This window comes from Taeniopygia guttata, chromosome 6 (assembly GCF_048771995.1).
Source record: "Taeniopygia guttata chromosome 6, bTaeGut7.mat, whole genome shotgun sequence".
In the NCBI taxonomy this organism is placed as follows: domain Eukaryota; kingdom Metazoa; phylum Chordata; class Aves; order Passeriformes; family Estrildidae; genus Taeniopygia; species Taeniopygia guttata.
The window spans coordinates 4917146-4939815 of NC_133031.1; the positions used below are offsets into that span (position 1 = coordinate 4917146).

The 22670-nt window shown below is 41.5% G+C and overlaps 1 protein-coding gene across 17 annotated transcripts in view; it reads right to left on the minus strand.

The window, feature by feature from the left end:
* PCDH15 (protocadherin related 15) overlaps nt 1–22670 on the minus strand; it is a 617117-nt gene that overhangs the window by 170418 nt on the left and 424029 nt on the right. For all 17 annotated transcript variants that reach the window (XM_072930869.1, XM_072930868.1, XM_072930871.1 and 14 more), the window contains 3 exons: nt 15279–15398; nt 13669–13779; nt 10930–11100 (listed from right to left, as the gene is read on the minus strand). In XM_072930869.1, the coding sequence (XP_072786970.1) occupies nt 10930–11100; nt 13669–13779; nt 15279–15398 (402 nt within the window). The remainder of the gene's footprint in view (nt 1–10929; nt 11101–13668; nt 13780–15278; nt 15399–22670) is intronic.

A 22670-nucleotide genomic window follows, 5' to 3' on the forward strand; every position in this document is an offset into this window, starting at 1 on the left:
TGTGACTTTGCCAATGCTCAGCACTAAAACAGCAGGGAGAGCTGCAGAACCATTCCAACATCATTCCTTGCTGCTGCCTCAGCTGCTCTGCCAGCACAACAAGGGCTGTGACAAAACACTAATGAGCAGAAATCCATCACAGAGCACTTGCATGTCAGCAAAACGTGGGGAATGTTTCAGTGGAGTTATCCAACCACAAAGGAAGTCAATCCAAAAAGCAGGAATCATGCTACAAATGTAGGAGGTGCCACCAAAATCTCATTGTTAGTCAAACCACGTCACATCAAATCTCCCATTTGTAGGGTCTCACCCTTCTCCCTCTTTTCTTGCCTTCTCAGTGGCAGCTACACATTCCTGCCTTTGATCAGACCCAGGGGAGGCAGAGGCTCACATCAGAAGCCTGCAGGAATTGCTGTGCTGCTCTCAGAAGGCTGATGTGACACAGAGATGTACAGGAATCCGGGGGGAATGGGACCCTCTGACTCTTCACGTTGCCACAACGCAGGAACACAATCTGTGGGCCAAGACCTCAACTGAATGCTTTGGAGACTTTGGAAGCAGACCCAAAGCACGGATTTAAAACACATTCTGAAGCTGAAAGAGAATAAATTCTCTGCAGAAAATGGTTACATCAAGATGTCACAGGAGCTAAAAAGAGGTTTACATACCACAAATTCTGGGCCTGGAAACACTTCTCAAGAAATGGCACAACAACTTGAGGAAACCAAATCTACATTGCTAAACCCTAGAGATTTACAGCTAATTCACCCCATTTATACTTCTTAGAATTACAGAATCAGTAAGGTTGAAAAAGAGCTTTATATCATCCAGTCCAACCATCAATCCATCACCTCTAATCCATGTCCTCAAGTGCCACATCCACACTTTTTTTTAACTCCTCCAGGGAAATGATGGGGCCTTTGGACAGGTTCTCTGGGCAAAGCTCTGCCAGGGCCTCCCCACCCTCAAAGGGAGGAATGTTCTCCTAACATCCAATCTAAACCTGCTCTCTGGCAGTTTGAAGCCATTCCCCTTTGTGCTGGCACTCCATCCCTTGGAAAACTCTCTGTCCATCATTCTTGTATCTCCTTCAGGCTCTGCAAGGCCACAATTTGGTCACCCCAAAGCTTCTCCTCTCCAGGTGAACAATCCCAGCTGTGCAGCCTTTCCTCCAGCAGAGCTGCTCCATCCCTCTGCCCATCCTGGTGCCTGCCCTGGGCTCTCTCCAGCAGCTCCAGGTCCTTCCTGTGTTGGGCTCCAGAAGTGATCTGAGCAAATTTAAAACTAAACTATCTTTTCTCTCTATTTATTAGCCAGAAGTTCCCCTTCATTTCCAGAGCCACAGCTAAAAATCCACAGTGGGTAGTTTATGCTGTTGGTACCTGTGACCTGGTCTCTCCTGTCTTCTCTGTGGGTAAAAACTGTTTCAGTGACCAATGGCAAAAATTAAGACACAGGATTAATTATCCAATTCACCTTCTTTCTAAACTCAGCACTAAATTATCAAACAGCTTTAAGCACCTGATTTAGCTGCTCACTACAACCCATGGCTCTGCGTCCCCGGGTTTCTGTCATGTCCCATGTTTATGCAATTTCTTGAAATGAAAACTGTAAAATTCAAATATCCTGGCAGTGTGGGTTGTTAACAGAGTAAGCTGTCAGAGAACACAATTCTTTCCATTCATTTGTAAAAAAAAAAGGAACCTTTGAGAGGAAAAAAACCCAACATTTTGAAAGAACAGCAAGAAAGCATAATGAACCTGAGCACGGAGGAAACTAGAGACTATTTTTCTCAATGATGTCTCTCAGGAACAGCAGGGCCAAAAAAGAATTGAATTTCATCAGGATCTGATCACAGTGCTTACTAAATTGCTTTTTCTGTATCTGACATGCTTGATAAGAAGTGTCCCCAGCAGTGTCTGTGCAGGGGACTAAATGAAATGCATTATGCAATGGGTTTCCTGCCTCAGCACAACCAGAATTCAGGCCAGAGCTTCTCCCCCTTTCAAGGTGATGACTGGCATTAAAGAACAACAAACATTTATTTTCTGACATTTGGGTTTTTTTCCCATACAACTATGAAGTTTGTTTCCTTGATTATCCCTCAAATTCTTGATGTGGGTTTCTTATTATCCTGATTTCTGTACAGAGGAGCAAACTGTGAAGCCTAAGACAAACACCTACATCTCCCCAAAAATCAGAAAATATTTAACAAACACGTAGCACCACTACAATGACTTCCAGATTACTTTTATTTAAATTTCTAAGAGTAATTTCTTTGCAATTAAATAAATGTACTATTAACCCAATTTTCTTTCCCTATAAATGCTATTTCTCACAGAGGGAACATTCTATCATATATTTATACATATGCATACATATATATATATACATACATATATATATATACATACATATATATATACACATACATATATATATATATATATATATATGTATGTATGTATGTATTTATATTTCTTTTCCCAAAGGCAACAGGCTGATAGCTTTTCTATGCCTTTAGAAAAATTAGCCACACAATAATACACCACTAAAGGCACAAGAAGTCACAAACAAATGATAAAAGAGAAGGAAGATTTGGTGGGAAGATATAACCAGTACCAGTGGTGGAATCTTGGAATCTTTCTTAATTTCAGCTATATGGAACAATACAAAATCCAAAAAACCTCAGAGAGTAATTAATTTGAAATTAAAAAAAAAAAAAAAAAAAAAGAAATACCAAAATGACCGGGTATTTCACCCAGGCCCTTTGTCCCTTGGCTGGCTCTCCTTACATGGAGATTTTATTACAATAATGTTGGTGGTTCTGTCTCTTAGGCCCACATTTCATCTTTTCTGCAGAGAATCTGGCATTCCCTCTGCAGCAAGAACAAGCCAGGTAGAGTCTCACAGCAGGGGGAATTTCAGAAGGCTGAAACAGGAGGGGGACGTTTGGGGTCAGCAAAACCCCACTTCCCTTCCCATTCTCAACAATTTCATTTTCTATACTGGTTTTCCTCTCTTTTGGGTACTCAACAAGCACTCCATCAGTTCAGGAGTGGGAATATCATCTAAAACTACCTCACCACTTAATTCCAGCTGTATCCACCACTGTCCTCTCCTCATTAAATTTTGCCACCCTGTCGGAAACCAAGAATTTTAGGGAGAGATTTTGTGGCCAGAGCCAGCTACAAATTCTGCCTCACCATTATTAAAGCTATTTTATTACACTGGTTTTAATATAATGTTAAAAGTGGCACTTTAAGATTGAAGGTTGTAGGAAAAAAAATGGGTTTTGACAGCTAAATTTTGGATGTATTTTCAATAAATTTGTGCAAATTTACATGTATGTATGTACACACCTCACCTGTAACACTCACAACCTTCATCCTTAAGCTCACATATTTTTAGGGTAAAATAGGAAAATTTTGGGTTTATTAAATGCTTTTCTTTTCTAATCCCAGGACAAAAAGCAGGAATTATTTACCAAGAACTCCCCTGCCTCCCCAGCACTGCTGTGCTGCCCAGGGTATGGATCCAGAGCCAAATGGAAAATAATCCCATTTTCTCCTGTCAGGAGAGGAAGTGCCACTCACCAGGAATTTCCATGTTCTCCACAGGAAAGACCTTTAAGATTGAAGGAATGTTTTCCACAAAACAATTATCAATGGCATGGAGCAGAGCTAACATGACTGTCCTGGGAAGGGGGATTTTCCTTTCATTTAATTTCCAAGAGTGATTTCATTTTAATGTGTACTTACAAATATTCATCAATTAAGGTTTTGCAGACCATGTTTGATTAATTCAGGAATTAATCTGCACCCTGTGAATTGTGACAACAAGCTGAAAAGAGAAATAATTCCGCCTGACCCCTAATGATCAGCTACAGTTTAACAGGACAACCCAGGCACTGAAATAATTCTTTCTGCAAGGCCCAGGGATGTGACAGAGATAAGAATTTTTCTGCAGTGAAGTTGCCTAATAAAACATCACTGCAAGAATATTTTGTTTAAATGTCAACATTTAAAGCCTTCAAGTGCTTCCAAGTGACATTTAAGGATCAAATAAATTACTACATATGTTTCCATTGTGACAACAGCTCCTCTTAGTGCTGTAACAAACATGGATCTATGGGACAGAAAACAGAATTGAATCTTACAGGATGGATTAATTCTTTCATCAATGGTGTTGATTAATTCTTTGATGGGATTTTTAGCCTTAGTTTTGCTGCACAAAAAGGTGGTTTGTGCTCCTGGACCTGCCCTGCTGCCCACACCAAAGCCCTGGGGATCGCTCTCCAGGCTTGGATGGATTGGATTGCTGTGACCAAAGTTGGGATCAAAGCAGCTCCTCTTCCTTCCTGAAAGGAAATTCCTTCTAATTTCAGGACACTGTTACTTCCTCCAAACAAATTCAGAACCCTTTTCCTTCTCAACTCCTGGCAAAGCCAGAAGAACTGAACATTTTCTCACCTCTAAGTTCCTAACCATGATGAGAAATAACAGGCAATAGATGGAACATTCCCAGATTTGAAACCAAAAGAATAAATTATAAAATCAATCATTTTTACCAGTTTATTCTTGCCTTGATAACGAATCAGATTTGAGATTTACAGCTTGATAAATATCTAGAAAATGCCCCTGTTTTCAGCAGCAGCCAAATCTCCAGCCCAGCCTGAGCCTCTGGAGAGCTCCCAGAGCTGCTCCTGTTCCACCCAGGGAGCCCCAGGGCCTCTGTGTCCCATAACTCAGCCCCAGAAATACCCAAAATATGCTTCTCTCAACCCAAAAACAACTTTAGATGATCTGTAGGGACATTTTTCTTTCCCTGCTTCATTTTTTTTTGACCAAAATCTTCTCAGTTTTTAGGCAAGCATGATCCTTTTCCCCTTAAAACCTCCACTTTTAAGGATTAGAACTACTATATAAATAAATAAATAAATAAATAAATAAATAAATAAATAAATGAATATAGATATATTACCCACAGACAGCAACTCAATTTCTGAACCACAACTGGGTTAAAATCCCCTGAAGTAAAGTGCCTTTCATATTTTATTCCTTTATTCTGCAGCCTTGCTATAATTTTCTCAACACAGTGTTGTTTGAAACACCTGGTTCTTTAGGCAATCATTACATTTTGGAAGTTAAAATTATGGTTTTGTTTGATTTTGAAGGGCAAACCAGGCAAATTAACCTCTCTTCTATCTGAAAAACATCTATATTTAAAGATACAGGTTAATCTTAGATTAACAGGGACTGTCCTGCCTGATCAACATATCAGCCAAGGGAAGAGCTTGCCTGGCTGCTAAGGGAGATTATTCTCAGGTTTATGTATTCACATATTAAAGTAGCTCCCAATTTTACTGACAATTCTTTTTAATTAGCCATCCTGGTATCCTCCCAAATACATAAATTTAATTATCTGTAACATCACATCTTTGTGATTTTAACCTTTTTATGCTTCACACCTTTTCAGTGACATTTTCCTAAAAAAAAAAAAAAAAGACCCTACTTATCAGGAGACAGACAATCAATCCTAAAAAGAGGAAGGATAAGGAAAATCACATTAACAGACTTGAAACACCTTTTATAGCTCCCTATCAGGTACCAGCAGATAATCAATAGCTTATCAAAGCTGTCCATTTTGACTTTGCTGAGTTATTCACTCAAAATCACTAAACCAGGTTAAAAACCAGCCCAATATTGTGAATTTGATCCATTACCTTGAAGTCCACATCAATCTGGTGACTTCTGTGGGGCTGCAATTGGAGTGAAAAGAGGGGGGAAATGCAAATGAAAGGTTTGCCTGGAATCAACAGGGTGATTGCAGCCTGGAGAGGATTTTATCATTGTTTCTGCCTTGCTTTCCCCCTTCCAAAGCACTTCACGATCAGCTATCTGTTCATCCTGCACCTCTGCCGAAATTTAATTAGAAAAATTGCTATCTGCCTCCAGTGGCAAATAGCTCTGCCTTCTTCCACAAAAAGCACCCTGACAGCTGCAGAGGTGTCGGGGAAGTCAATCTGCATTTCCCCTCCACTCGCAGCATTTGCCTAAATTGCTACTGAAAAAAATTAATCCCTGCAAAAATGGGACAATTTGCTCCTCTTTCAGTGGAATGTGGAGGGACTGTTCAGAGCCTCAGTCATTAAGTTCTTTTCCAATTTACTTAGGAACAAGAATCACTAATAAAAGTGCTTTTTAAATATTTCTCTGGTTATTTCCTGAAGTGACACCAATGCCCTGTCCACCAAATAATTTTTGGAATTAAAGTACCCAGGAACTCCCATTAATCCCAGCCCAGCACTAATTATCCTGCACCAAAGATTTTAGTCTAATTAACAGCAGGGCTGGATGCTGCCTATTCAAAACATAAAATCACTTTTTTTCTTGCCCAAAATGAGTTGTATAAAGAGAAACAATTCTCCTAATGATGAAAACTCTGTTTTCTCTGCAAGGCAGACTTTGAACATTTCGTTTTGCCAGCAGACACAACTCTAGTCAATCATGGGCTAATTCCAGCAGGAAGTGTAAATTCCACCCCCTACAAAGCATTCAGCAGCACTCCCAAAAACTGGACAGAGCTTGTTCAGCTGGGAAAGGAATAATTAGAAACAAATCAAATCCCAAATAATTTCCTGAGGCTTGATGCCACTGAATTACAAATGCAGCTTGTAAGTCTCGACAGGCCAATGGCTGGCAAAGCTCTTTTATCATGTTTGAATTTAAAAAGCCAAATCTTAATACAAATAAGGCAAAGAAAATAAAGGCAGATTGAGATTGAATTGCTCCAGAGACCAACAACTCCCTACATTAACTGCGAACATTTGCAGTTTAAAATGTCCCATGTCTAACAAAAAAACATCCAAAAAAAAAAAAAAAGACAAGACAAAATGGCAACTGAAGATGATTTTTTTTAGTTTTATGCAGTATGATTGTTATTAGGGGTGATTCCCCCCTGTGAATTGTCTTTAAGCAATCAGGTTTAGAAGTCAGCAAGAAAAAACACCAATTATTCTGTGGGATTTTATCACTCACACAGGTAAGAGAGGCATTCCCCATCTGTTGAAAGCTTCTATTAAAGTGGATTTAGCCATACATATCCACTTCAGCTCAGCCTAACAGGCCAAAATCTGAAGTCTGTGCCTTTCAGTGCCCCAAAAATTTTGCTTGGCAGCTGTGTGGAAGTTCCAAGTAAACCAGCAAATCTCTCCCACTTCAGAGGTGTTTAACTGGTGTTCATTCCATGGTAGATCCCTGGATCAAATGTCTTTTGTACTGGTACTCCCCACAGCAAAATAAGGTAATAATTAATTAATTAATTTAATGACCACTGGAGGAAATCCAGAACATTTTGATGAACTTTTTCTCTTTGGTTAGTATAAGCAAGATGGGGAGACGTTGTTTCTAGAATTTTCACTTTTGCTGCTGCTGCTGCAGGTTTTATATGAATGTGTATCTGGGAGAACATTCCAGGAGGTTTTGACTTTGGGAGGAATTGGGATTTGCAGGGCCAAAGGAAGGAACTGCAAGGGAATTCAGCTCTAAGGAATTGTCAGGTGCTTGTCATCCTCTTGTCATCCTCAAGCCCAGAGGTACCCAAAACCAGAATTAATCAGAATTAACTAGGGTGGAGAAGAACTTTGAGGTCATCAAGTCCAAAACCAATTCAAGTCCAAATCCAATTTCATGCTGATTATTGGTAATTAATTAGTACACCCTATACAGTGCTAATAATTACCAATAATCAGCATAAAATTGATTTGTCCAGAGCTGATTAACACCCTCTGGAAGTGTTCTGTGCTCCCAACCCCAGCTCACTCAGCAGGATTAAACCACCTTTTCAGAAAAATGCAGATTTCTCCCCGATTCCAAACTGATGGAACTGAAGAGGTCCTTCTCACTAATAAAGATTTCCAGGGGCACCTCTTCCTCTCCAGTGTATTTTTTCAACCCTTTCAACTTCACTGTTGTTTGAGAAGGTTTTATTTATTATTTTTTAGCCTTTCATTTCTCCATACTCTGCTCAGGCTCAGCTCCAGAGGGCACCTGAGCCCACAAACTGTGTAAGGTCCCTGCTGCCACAATTCCTGAGGATTATGGGCATAATCAACACAAACCTAAACCCTTTTCTTGCAGGAGGATCCATCAGAGGTGCAAGAACAAGGAATTTGTAGAAGAGTGAGGTCCAGTCTGGATTGAGTACAAAATCCTTGGTGTCATGGGGTGCCTTAGTGCCTATGAAACCCCATAATTACCCCATGGAACCCCAAAATAAATCCCATGTTTGCAAATCTAGCCCAGCAATTAATTACATAAATCTTATCAATATTTTGATGCTTAACAGGCTTTTCTTTGCATGATGATGGAAAATACAGAGTTCAGAAGTGGAGGAAACCTTCATATTGTGAGCGTGGCAGGAATGGACTGAAGGGGGGAAAAAGGAGGAGAAATTATCTTGCCCATGTTATGAGATATTCATGAGATATTTAACTCCACGTGATGACTCACACATCCTGATAATAAATGCTAACTTATTCAAGTCTTCCTGATACAAGAGGGGGAAAAATTAATTACCAGAGCTGATCAGACACAGAAACACTAAAATATGATATAAATATAAAGCAATGTAACAAAAACAACAAAAATCCCCAAACCTAATCAACAACCAACACAGGTTTTCTTGGAAATTGAAATTCAGCTAATAGGAAGTAATTAATTCCCAACTTTTCACCTCAGTAAATTCATGGGTAGACTCCAACTGTACTGGACAAAAATATTACTCTTACCAGTGACATTAAATGTTTTATTTTAAGGGTCAGCTGAGTGGACATCTTGCCCAGTAAAGCAGGACTTCTCTTTCCAGCTACTGCCTCTGAATAATTCAACTTTGTTCCTCATTCATCAATATTCCTTCTTATCTTCATTGAAAAATTAAAAAACAAATTAAAAACAATCAAAAAAAAAGGTGGTGTTAAACTAAAAATAGTCCTTTAGCTTCAGGAGTAGGGTAATTGTAGCTGTGGAGTAGCTTAGTAAAGAATAAATATAACACATAAAAATGTAAAGGATAAATGTAATATAAATATCATCCATATAATCCAAATATCATCCATATCTTCCAAAAGAATTATTGCTTAAAAGCCAAGTAAATATTTGAGGTTCATGGCATAACTTCTTCCACTTAGGTTTATCAAAAGTGCTGTAAAGAGATAAACAGTGAAGAGTTCGTGGTTCAACAGAACCCAGGTCTCATTTCATAGATCAGGGCAGTTTGACACAGGAAAGGCTAAAAACCAAACAAAAGCAGCTGCCCCTGAGCATGCTGCAGCTCAGGATGTTTAAATAAATGAGTTTTCAGCTCAGTACCTAAATGCCAGGTCAGACTGCTCCTGGCCCAGCCTCTCTCCCTGGCAGACACTGCTTTGTCTTCCAGTGGGGAACGTGCCTGGCCAAGGGCAGCAGCAGAGATGGGGCTGGAATCCTCTGACTGAGAAGCAGCACCACAAAACCTGTCTGGTGTGTTATACCTCCAGATAAGCAGATAAAAACCCATAAAAACACCAGTTATTTGTAATTCCTGCCTCATCTGCTCCCACACTGGCAATCAGAACAGATCTGTGCAGGTGAAATGGGGTCACAGTCCCTCATCCTGCACAGTCGGGGTGCTCACCCTGAGGAGGTCCCACACGCAGCTGGACAGGGAGCTGCCCTTTTCCTCAAAATGCCACCGAGCCCAAAGCAGATTAAAGTAGAATTTAAAGTCAAAGCATTTCTTCTCCAAATCCCAAGGACAACGCAGCTACAAAGGGTCTTCACACCAAGGTGGAGAAGTGTGTTTGGGGAAGATGTTGAAATCAATACTCCAAAGTTAAATAGGGATCATCTCCCCCTTCCCTTGATCCATCCCAAGGATAACTGCAGCAGGAGTCCTGAGGCCACACCAAGCAAGACACCAAAATGTGTGGGATGGGAAAAGAGAGCGAGGCAAGGACAGGAAGGGAGACAAGGCAGGGAAGAGCAGGAATCTCCACATCTCCAACCTCAACCTGCCCTTGACTGGAGGCAGCAGGACGCAGAGTGTGTGCTGTGATGAGCAACCAAAGTTACAAACCTTGATGCCAAAGCTGAACATTATTTTAACACCATCTTAATGTCAGAGTTAATCAGGTGGGGCAATACCTGGTGATTTGACTGCTTCTGCCTTTTTTTATTCTTAATTATATGAGTCAGAGGTCACATATCAATATTAATTCAGCAATCCCTGTTTCTGTTCCTCCCACCAGAGGTGCAGATCTCCAAGCAGCAGCTCTGCTGTAAGGAATGGCAGTTGGCACCAAGTTGCAAGAAAAAATGAAAATGTTATCATTTTGAGATTCATGTGTGCATGGAGTGTGAAATGAGCCTTACACTCACCTTTACCCGACCCTATGGATGGATTAACTGACAGACTTAGCACAAGGACCTATATGGGATAAACCCCCACCGCTCTTCACTGCCTCTTGATCAAAACATGATAATAGCAACACAAATCCTTTCAGGGGTCAGTGACTCAGGCTTCCTCTTCACAAAAATCTTTCTCCTACAGTTTACATCAACCCTCAGTGGGATAACATCAAGTCCCCTCCCAAAAGTGCTTCTTGGGGATGTTTTCAGAGTGAAACACAGACAGACCAGGAAAAGCAATTCCCAAATTTACCAGGTTTTTACAAGACTCAGCCCTGGCAGCTAACAGTCAGTTTGGCACTGGATCCAAGCTGGAATTTCACCATCATCCCCACATGCATCTTACCTCAGTTTCTTCTTGCTTACCACCCAAACCACTGCATCAAGCACTGGTGACCTTTTAGCTACAGCTCCCAGCTGTGCCCACAGGAAAAGATGACAGGCAAAGAGATAAAAGCTGGAAAAATCCCAGAGGACTCACAGGGTCTGTCAGCTCGGGCAGGCTGGCTTGGTAGGTGAGGGGTCTGCAGTCCCGGGTGTTGTTCACCAGCACACAGGGAAGGAACATTGGTCCCAAATCGTCCCCATCAAGCACATCCACGGTCAGGGTGGTTGTGCTCGTCCTCCGCTCGTTCAGGTTTTGGGCTCGGTCCTGTGGAGCAAACCAGATCCATCTGGTGGGAATTCCTGAACTCAGAATCTCCTGAAAAAATCCTCCTTAAAAAAAACCACCCCAAAGTTTTTGAGCGAGGCTGATGATAAAGCATAGAAGAATCGGAATTATCTGTGTTCTAGGAGTAATTACAGGAATTTCAGCTTCAGAGCTGCAGCCTGAAAGGCTCACAAGTAAAATTAGGGGGAAAATTGAAGAAATACTGCAAGACATCTAGAGCTCATAAATAATACAGCTTGGGAAAACTACAGGATTGAAACTACAATAATGCAGCATGTTTGTAGAACATAAAAAGGCCCCGTGCCTGATTTATAATCAGAAATTGTTATGGTTATACCCAAAGTACACATTAGCAACAGTTCAAGTCTTCTTTCTTCCTTTAGTGAAGAAACATCATGACTAGCTAATTTTTGTTTAAAATACTCAAAAATATTCCCATTTTTGCAGAGGAGCTGCTGCATGAGCTTTCCTTTGCAGAGCTAAAATCTTGGGGGGGAATATGTGCCATGAATTACATCTTGCCCTCCTATCCTAATGTAACACTGAAAGACAAGAAGCGATTTTTAAATTTGTTTTTTTTAATTTATGCTGTTGAATAACATCATCTATGTAAGATGAAGAGGCCATTGCTCTAAATTGAATTGGATACATATTTTTTTCCTATTTTGCAATCCACACAGTTCTTGCACCAGCTTCACATTTAGAGTAAATATGGGAATTTCTGCATTCAGCTTTCTTCATGGTCAATGATGAAAAACAATTCCAGCTACAAAGAACAGTTTTCATCATCAACTAAACAATTTCTCCATTCCTCCAGTATGTGCCTCTGAGTAATTCTGAATCAAAGCAGATAGAGAATAATTAATTTCCAGCAGTATCTTCAGGATGCAAGGACAACAAAGCACTGATGTGTAATCAGAGGAAAGTGACTGCACAGAACACACCAGAGACAATTCAAGGCAGCCTCTGGGGTTATAGAATCCCAGAATGATTTGGGTTGGGAGGGAACTTAAAGCCCATCCAGTGCCACCTCTGCCATGGGCAGGGACACCTTCCTCTGTCCCAGGCTGCTCCAAGCCCTGTCCAACCTGGCCTTTATGCTTTAGGGCTTTTCCCAGCACTGGGAGCTGAGTGGGCAGCAGAAGAGCTCTGGCAGCAGGTCAGGGAGGGATCCTGGCCCTGGGGCAGCCCTGGAGGCACCTCTGGGTGCTGTGTCCAGCTCTGGAGCCTCAGCACAGCAGGGCCAGGAGCTGCTGGAGCTGAGCAAGGGCCTGGAGCATCTGGGTGCCCAGGAAAGGCTGAGGGAGCTGGGGCTGCTCAGGCTGGAGAGGAGCCCCAGCTGAGAGGGACCCTCAGACCTGTGTCTTGGACACTTCCAGGCACAGACACAGCATCTCTGGGCACCCTGTGCCAGGGCCTCCCCACACTCACAGGGAACAATTCCTTCTCAATATCCCGTCCAGCCCTGCCCTCTGGCAGTAGGAAGCAATTCTCCCTTGTCACTCCATCCCTTGGAGAAGTCTTTCTCCATCTTTCTTGTAGCTCCTTCAGGCACCCCAAAGCTTCTCCTCTCCAGGTGAACAATCCCAGCTGTGCAGCCTTTCCTCCCAGCAGAGCTGCTCCATCCCTCTGCCCATCCTGGTGCCTGCCCTGGGCTCTCTCCAGCAGCTCCAGGTCCCTCCTGTGCTGGGGCAGCTCTGCAGGTGGGGTCTCACCTGAGCACAGGGGCAGAGGGTCAATGAGCACTGAGCCATCCCTAGAGACTGGCTTCTGCTGGCAGAATGCTGAACATGCCACAAAACAAGTAAGAAAAGAGACTGCAAAATGTATCTGCACTTCTGTGTTAGAGAGATGACAGGAATGTGAAGGTGTGGATTCAGGATCTCCTGTTGCTTCAGAGCAAATATCATTTCCCATGAACAAAGATGTATCACAACAGCCATGAACAACAGAAGAGAAGTTTTCATTTCAGTTGTTATCAGAAGGACAAAAAGGGAAAAAACCTTTCACAGCCTTCAAGGGCATCAAAACCTCACTCTGATGACAGATATCTGAGATACAGTTTATACATCACTTTTCTTCTCAGTTATCCACTGCCAGCCACTCTGGAAAAACCTCCCTGTACACTTGCGGTATGACTTGAAGGAAAAATCACCTCTTTATAACAAAATGCATTTCCAACCTGAATAATACAATGAAATTGTGTCCATTAAACTCATCTGAGTGAAAATTAGCCTTGCCAGATTTGTTGGAAAATGGGACATTTAGTGCCATGAGGCTGCACTTTTCTGCATGGGCTGCACTGCACATTTGCAAGTTGCTCCTTGTGCCAAAAAGGGTTGCTTGTCACACACTGAGCAAGCTTTTTTAAAGCAGTAATAATATGCCTGAGCTTTCAACAGCCTGGATAAATCTTAAATTAGATCTTCAGCCGAAAAGGATTTATCAGAGCTTGTATTTCAGCAAGGCTCTGCCTTTCCTTGGGAAGGAAACTAAACCCACACCTAAATTAGGGGCATAAACAGCCTTCAGGAAATTGATACTCACATTTGCTTGAACAATGACAAAGTAACGAGTCTTTTCTTCATAATTTAGTCTTTCCCTCAGAACTACTGCTCCAGACAAAGTGAGAGGAATATCAAAGGTCCTGTTGGAAGTCTGCAAAGGAGAAAACAACACAGTAACATTGAACATGCCTCCAAGTTAAGATGCGTTGTAGCTGGGTCACAACAGGATGATCCTTTGGCTGGTACTCCAAGGCTGCATCTGCTCTTCAGATCAGAAATTATAAATCTTTCTATGTTTTCTCCCCACCCAATTTCCTCCTGAAGAACCCCCCAGTAATGAATCTGTACAGAACAGAATTCTCCTGCATTCTTTACCTATCTGTTAGTACTTCTAACCACAGAAGTCTGATTAGTTTGCTTCTTTCCCCTTTGCCATCCTGAATTTGCAGTGGTGCGTTCAGAACAGGTGCTCAAGCGGTTGAGATAAGAAATCCACATCATTGTACTTATCTGCTTTTTATTCTGCCTTTCATGAGGGCAATGAAGTGCTAAACAAGCAGGGAACATCAACATTTAGGTGCCAGCTCATGCATATGCTCCTATCCGAGGAAATTCACATTTCAGGGTAAATGCAGATGGCAAATCAGGCGAAATTCAATTTGTTCCATGTATTTGCTTCCACAGACTCAGGTGACAAAGCTGGGGCAACAACTGGCAGGAGAGCTCAAAATTCTGACCTGAGATCCAATTGCAATTTCATTATCAAATTAATCTGATTTTAAAAACCTGTCTTGCCATGTTTCAGTCTCTTGGTGTTGAAGATAGTTAATATTTAAGTATTTTGAACAGGCAACAGCAATACGAGATTCCAAACTTAGCAGAGGCACACAGGAATGTTGTTTCTTTACATCACATAGCAAGGCCTTTTTCCTTTAAGAGCCTAAATAACAGCTAAAATTGATGGTTTTTTTCAGCAAATAAATGAGAATGAGTGTTAAATTCCCATTGGGAAGTGCATCCCAGAGTGATAAATAACTGGAGATAACCTTAGTTTGGCACTCATCATTTAGGATAAAATATTCCTAGTTCCCACCGAGGGGGGAAAAATCATTGAGGGGATTTATACTGAGACAAAACAGAAATCATGGAATCCCAGAATGATTTGGGTTGGAAATTATTTGGGTTAAAGCCCATCCATTCCCACCCCTGCCATGGGCAAGGACATCTTCTGCTATCCCAGGTTCCTCCAATCCCTGTCCAACCTGGTCTTGGACACGTCCAGGAATGGGATAGACACAACTTCTCCAGGCATTATTGAAAGTGAAATGATCCAGCTGCTGACAGCAAGGCAATGAGAGGGAAGGTAAATTCATCTGTGGTTACAGAGCTCATGGGAAAAGAGGATACTTGGCATGAAAGAAAACATTTCTTCATGTCCAACAGCAACGTCTTGTTCATTAGCTACTTCATGTTGTAGAAATAATACTATATAAATATAAATATAAATATAAATATAAATATAAATATAAATATAAATATAAATATAAATATAAATATAAATATAAATATAAATATAAATATAAATATAAATATAAATATAAATATAAATATAAATATAAATATAGAGGGAAAATTTTTGAATGGTTTTACCTTGTCATTAGGATTGTACTGGATGACATATTCTATCTGGCCATTGGGACCATCATCAATGTCAATAGCACCATTGTTTCCAGAAAATCCCGTGAAGATGGTTGTTCCAACTGGAGTTAACTGCAAGAACAGCAAGAGATCCCCTTTAAGACCTTGAGGTTTTAAAGTTAATTTTAACCTTATTTTTCCCCCTGGCTCTGGTCTCTAATGCATCAAAACAGAATTCCATCTTCTTTCAAAAAAAAAGACAAAAATGAGAAAAACACTCTTTAAACCTGAGCGAACCCATGAAATAAATATAGATTAGACCAAATAAAAGCTCCTTTTTCAGACTCAGGAAGGAAAACAAGGACGAGCTGTAAATGTAAACAGAACTTATTTGACAGCATCTTCATAGCAACGTGAACAGAGCCAGATTAATATTGTTACATGCAAACACAAACACCCATAGAGCTTCATGGCTTTGAGCAAACACAGGAGTGATGCTGTTGCTCAAATATTGTGTTGGCAGCAATTGAATACCCATTAAATGATGTTTTGAAAATGAATCAATTTATAATTATCCTTGCACAGATAAATAGCACGAAATCAAGGCCCATTGAGAGCAAAGAGAGAAGATTTCTTGGGAGTCATCGTTTCTGAATTTAAATATTCAGGAAACTTTGCAAGTAATCAACCTGAAAGTGAAGAACAAATGAACACACACTTGTGGATTCAGCACAACCCTTGCTCCCTGGTGCTCTCATTGCCCTCAGATTTGTGGTCCTTAAATTCCCAGAGTCCCATTGGCCCCTCTTCTTTCCTCCAGAACTTACACAAAGCTGCTGCACATATTTAAACCTAGAGAACCTAAAAAGGTTTGAAATGTTGGAAGAAGAGCAGGAGGCAAAGGACAGAGTCATTCCAGCATTTTGTGCAGATGTGGATGTTAATTCACATTCCTGTGTTCACAATAAAGCAAAGACTTAACTCCCCATTTCCTCCTGCACTCATAGTTCCTGTTTTATTTATAAAGCTGCTAATTAAGGGTGTAATGGTTGGCAGAGTTCTCTGGGAAGAATTTTCAGGGTTGAGAACACAGAATCTTTGAAATAAAATCCACCAGTTTGAAGCCTTTTTATGGTGAAACAAGTGGGACTTAATTTATAATACTACCACTGTACACACTTACACCACAACTCTTTCTGTTCATGTTCGCTACTAACTTTGCTACTAACAGCTATTTACTCCTGGAACAGGCAGCAGAAGTGTCACACGTGGGTGTAGGAAGCTGACTGTGCCCTGATGGGTTGGGATGTATGGGGGAGAAGGGGACAGAAGACCAAAGTAACCTGAAGAACAGCTAGGTGAAGTTCCAGGATGGTTTGCAGGGGGTTTTCCCACCCCTGGGGATGGGCTGTTCCTTGACATCCACTCAGGAACCCCTTGCTGCCTCCTCAACAGCCCAGAAGAGGAAAATCCCATGTTTTTGAGGGAAAAGAGGCACCCACTGCCTGGGTGGCCTCTGTCCTGCACTACCAGACAGGACAGAGGCTGTGGGGAGCACTGATTTAACATCCTGCCAGCAAAAAACACACTGGGATGGGGACAGAGGGACACAAACCAGCACTGTCCCCTAGCCCTTCCCTCTAGCCCAGGCTCAATGCCACTCCTTAACTCCCAGCCCCTCCTCACCATTTTCTCTTCACTCCTTGCTGCCACATGGTGTTTTCCCCTCTCTTAATGCCGTTTTCCCCTCTTTTAACCCCTTTTCCCCTCTCTTAACCCCTTTTTTCCCCTCTTAACCCACTTTTCCTCTCTCTTAACCCCCTTTTCCTCTCTCTTAACCCCTTTTTCCCCTCTTAACCCACTTTTCCTCTCTCTTAACCCATCTTTCCTCTCTCTTAACCCCTTTTCGTCTCTCTTAACCCCCTTTTCCCCTCTCTTAATGCCCTTTTCCCTTCCCTTAATCCCCCTTTCCCCTCTCTTAACCCAGTTTTCCTGAGGTCCTTTGGGGCTGGCTGAGGGCTGGGGTGTGCCCAGAGCTGGAGCCTGTGGATCCCTCAGCCCAGGGCAGCTCCCACCTCTCCTCACAGAAAATAAGAGAGTTTAACCAGTTAATCCCTGTTTAACCAATGATCCCATTAGTGGAAAGAGCCAGGCACGGTGCTGGCTGGTCATGGGTGGCATGTGATGGAAATCTCCCAGGTTTCTGCTGGCCAAACAGCACAAAGTCCTAGTGCTCCCAGATGGATCTGAGACGAGCAGCTCTGGAGGCATCAAACATGTAGAATGACAGATTGGTTTGGGTTGGAAGAGACATTAAATATCATCTAATCTCAATCTCTTCCATGGGCAGGGACAGCTTCCACTGTCCCAGGTGCTCCAAGCCCTGTTAAACCTGGCCTAGGGCACTGCCAGGAATCCAGGGGCAGCCACAGCTGCTCTGGGCACCCTGTGCCAGGGCCTGCCCACCTTCCCAGGGAACAATTCCTGCCCAATATCCCATCCATCACTGTCCACTGGCACTGGGAAGCCATTCCCTGTGTCCTGTCTCTTCATCTCAAGTCTCTCCAGCTTTTCTGGAGCCCCTTTGGGCTCTGCAAGGGGCTCTGAGCTCTCCCTGAAGCCTTCTCTTCTCCAGGTGAGCACCCCCAGCTCTCCCAGCCTGGCTCCAGAGCAGAGAGACTCCAGACCCTCCATGGATTTTTCTGGGCTCATTCCAACAGATCCACACCTTTCTTGTGTTGGAGATCCCAACACTGGACACTATACTGTAGATGGTGTCCCATATTAAAAAAAAAAAGAAAAATACAGAAAACCCAAACCCATATATTTAATACTATTAAATATTGTAAAAGTGCTGTCACATCCAAGCAGCCCAGGAGATGACAGACACCCTGGAGCTGCTGGCACAGCTCCCACCAGCTCATTCTGACAGTGTGCAGATAAATAGTGGCCAACATAAAAAGGCTCCAGCACTGTAAAGCACATTAATAAATGATAACAAAGGAGACAGTTGCAAAAATTTCACATCAGTAAACACTAGGACTCCAATTCCATGCTCTAACAGTAAAAGTCAAAAGCTAAATTCTTGCATTTGATGTATTACAGGCAGAATAACTGACTGCAGATGTGCAGACCTTCAGGACACGCACGTTTCCATTTTATCTAAGCTTTTCTCATGCAACACAAATTATAGTAGAAAAGAACACTGGAAGAAAAATCCTCTCCACTTGTTCATGACAGAGCTCCAGCAGCATTTGGACAGTGGTCTCAGGGTGCACAGGGTGGGATTGTTGGGGTGTCTGTACAGGGCCAGAGGGTGGAGTGGATGATCCTGGTGAGTCCCTCCCAGCTCAGGATATTCCATGATTCTGTGACTTCCAGCCTGCTCAAGATCTCACATTAGAGATTCCTGCAGCCTTTAGAAAAATTCAGATGAGCTCTTTAACTCAGTACATCAAATCCACTTCCAATAGTGGGAGAAGCCCTCAGCACACCAAGCCTCACAAACTTTTTTCACAGAGATCTCAGCATTGTGCTGATTTTTACTATGATATTTACTATTAGTTGGCCAAAATACATTTTCCCACAATTTGAGGGATTTCTGAGAGACTGCTGTCAATTCCTTGTTGGAACAACAAGGAGGAACTCAGATCCCCTAACAAAATACAACTTTAGCCTGGAGAAAAGGAGGCTCAGGGGGGACCTTGTGGCTCTGCACAGCTCCTGCCAGGAGGGGACAGCCAGGGCGGGTCGGGCTCTGCTGCCAGGGAACAGGGACAGGACAAGGGGAAACGGCCTCAAGCTGTGCCAGGGGAGGCTCAGCTTGGATATTGGGAAAAATTCCTTCACTAAAGAGTGGAATTTTGTTTCTCCATAGGAACCTTTGGTTTGTCCTAGGGAAAGGGCCTGAAGTTGTGCATCAAAGGGTTTAACCATGCCGAGTATTTTACCTTATGAAAACAAAACTTTAGGGATTGAAAAGAAACAATTCTAGGGGTGTCATCGACAGCCTGAGGATAATCATCTCCGTGGGAACTCAGTCCAGTGGAAAAGAATCATGATGACATGAAACAAGGAAGATTCCAAAAAGAATGCAATTAAACAAAGAGAGAGGAGATGCACACAATAAATCTTCTTCTTCCACTGTCTACAGCTGTAACACTTAAAAACTTCCTTCAGCGTGATTAATGGCTATTAGAAGTCGAGATGCAGACAGAAACATTCAGCTCTTCCATAAAACATTTGGAAAATGAATTTCACTATTATTGCCTATTTACAAAGTTAAAAATGAATAATTTTTCAGAGTGGCTCCAAAGAGCAGAGCAAAGCCAGATTTACAGTTAATCATTTGGAGCCAATTCTCTTTTGATGATGTCTACCTGCAGAGATTAATTATTTCGATGCCACAAGGAAAAAGGAACAATTACACCACAAGAAATGAAAATTCAATACAAGTTCTAATTCTCAACAGTCCAAACCCAAAGTTTTGAGACAACTGAAGTTCAAGAAAGGCTCTTGTTTTGCAAAGGATTCCTATCTCTGCTAAATTAAAGGAGAAAAAAAAAAGCTCCAAACTAAATAAACAGACCAACCCAAAAATTTTGGGTTACAAGCAGCTCTAAGGTTACATGCATTTAATAAATACTGACTTCAACAGTGTTCTTGGTACTCCACCTGTACTTTTAAACAGAACCTGCTATTAAATGCTCCTGACTTGCCCTGTAGGAGTTAGGAAAGTGAAAAACTAAGAGCAAAGAAAGTCTTATAAAACCCAGGCAATGCCAAGTTGGAGCTGTATTTAGCTCAGATAAAAATGATCAGATAAGTTGTGTTGAACACAAAACACAGACACCACCACTGGGCCTCAGCAGTACAAGATTTTACTTCCTAATCCCTGTATTAGGCTCCATAAATTTAAACCCCTTGTGGCAATACCATATATTTGCCTGTGGAATATTAATTGAGCTACATAATTCTTCTGAATTTTAACTTAGCTGCAGAACTTGGGTTTAATATGGTAATAACTCAAATCTTCAAGTCACCAATACGGTCAAATTTAGCCCCAGGCTAATGTCACTGTCAGGAGTTTTTCCTAACTGAATAGCAATGGGATATTTTCATATAAATAAAAATATGTCATGCAAAAAAACAAGGGAATAACTCTGCAGAAGATTTCTCATTATCATAAAAATGGTGACATCAACCTTCACTATTTTTTACTTTCATGTGGAGATTCCTAATGCTTTGGAGAACAGTTGGAGTTGGCTGAGATACTTGGACTTGTAAAAGCACCAGGAAGGGAAAAGGAAAACTGGCTCCAAAATGGTGGGGAAACAGAAAATCTGTTTTCAACTAAGACTTTAAAGAAATCAATTTTATTTGTAACCTAATGTGGATCCCAACACTGTCATTCCCAGCTAAGTCACCTCATCCAACATTCCAGCCTCCATCAACACTGACAAGGACAAGCCCAGCTCCATGTCACAAGTCCATACTTCTAACAGAATAATTAAAATCCTGACAAAAAAGTATTCCTCAATAAGCAGGTAATGAAGATTTTGATTCTTAGCTGGAAAAGCCACGTTTTCAAACCACTCACATGAATTTCTCTGCACATTTTTAATTTGGGATCACCTTTACTCAAAGGTCTTCTATAGGTACAAGTATGGGAATGATGGAAAAGGAAACACTTAAATCCCTAAAGATTGTTGGAGAATAGGCAGAATATTCCACAGACACTATGTCTTGAGATGTGTCAGGGTTCTGAGGCTCCAAATGAAGATGCTTAAAGCAGCAGGGTGAGGAATTATGGCACAGGACAAAACATGCTGGAAAAAAGGGCTACAAGACACCTGAAGTAGGGAAGGAAAAGAAGGACCACCATATCCATGTCCATGAGCAACTGGGAAAGACAAAATTGGTCTGGAGCTGCTCCACACAGGATTTCACAGGTAATTAAAGAGGGAAGCACCACTGCATCTTTCCCAATCCTTGTGCTTTTCCTTGAGCATCTGCCAGGGCACTGGCAAAGCAAACACCCTGGATTAGGGGAGCTTTTGGTTTAACTCAGGACAGAGTGATTCCAATCAAGTATAGACATCAAGACTCCTTCTGGTATGAAACTAAACATGCACATCCATCTCATTCTAAGCCTTCTGGAAAAATCCAGGCTTAATTATAAACCATTACTTTTTCTGTTCAAGTGGAAACCACATGTGGAACCAGGATTTATGGTGCTATTTACAACTACCCTCAGCTTCTCTGACAAACTCATCTTAATATGTTGGGGACAGTCCAAATATAAAGACAACTTGACATAAAAATCATTCAATTTCTCCAAAATACAATAAAATCTACTTTTTTGAGTTGTTTTATGTTCCTTATGTTAAAAAAAAAAAAAAAAAAAAAAATCTGCACTTTGTGGTTTACAAGCAACCAGAAAACAGAAGCAAAAATTAACCACAAACCTTTTGTTCCAATGCATCCCTGTTGCTAAATTCACCAGAGGCAGCACCAATTATGAGCAGAATAAATGAGCATTAAAACATTTAATCACTCATTAAAACCTTTGAGAGAGTCTGAGATGCTTTGTGAATTATTTTTTTGTTAATTAATTAATGAGAGCATGAACTCACTGGGTGCTGCTCAAGGGCACAGTGGTGCCATGTCAGATGTTATCCATGGAACAGAGATAAAATGAATAGAAGAAATTAATTAAATCAGGGTGCAGCTGGTGGAAAGAGCAACAATGCATTTTGCCCAGCAATAATTCCAATAAATTCTTGGTGTCCTCAAAACATTGCTCAATTTTTGAACACAAACAATTGGGAATGATGCATTTTGCACTCTACTTTTTGGACTTCTCCCTAATTATGGAAAAATCCTTGTTTTCTTAGCAAAGCCATATTCCCTGTCTTGGGTTTTACTGCAGAAATTATGCAGGTTTTGGAAATGATCTGGGCCCTGCAGCACAACCCACACAGGCACTTCAGGCTCGTGTTGATGTTGCCTTTACTCAGGACCAGAAACGTTCCTGCACTGGGTCTGTGCAAACAGAGAAATTCCATGGCCACATGAAAGCCAGTGTAAAAACCATGGACAAGCCCATGGAGGACTTTCCCAGTGCTCCCAGATTCCGGTGGGAAGTGACACGTGCAGCTGGAGTGCCAAAAATGTGTCTGAAGGGAAACGCTTTTTAATTTAAAACCAGGAAGTTTGAAAAACCTTCTTTATCCTCATCTCAATTGCAGGTCCAACATCATGTGTGGATTTAGGGGGTTTTTCCTCCACACTTTTGGGTTAATTAGGCCTCAACTCATCAATGTCCCACCCTTTTCCCAGGGCACATATGTGGTCATGAAGACCAGAGACAATACAAGGAAACATTGAAAAGCTAAATCTCCC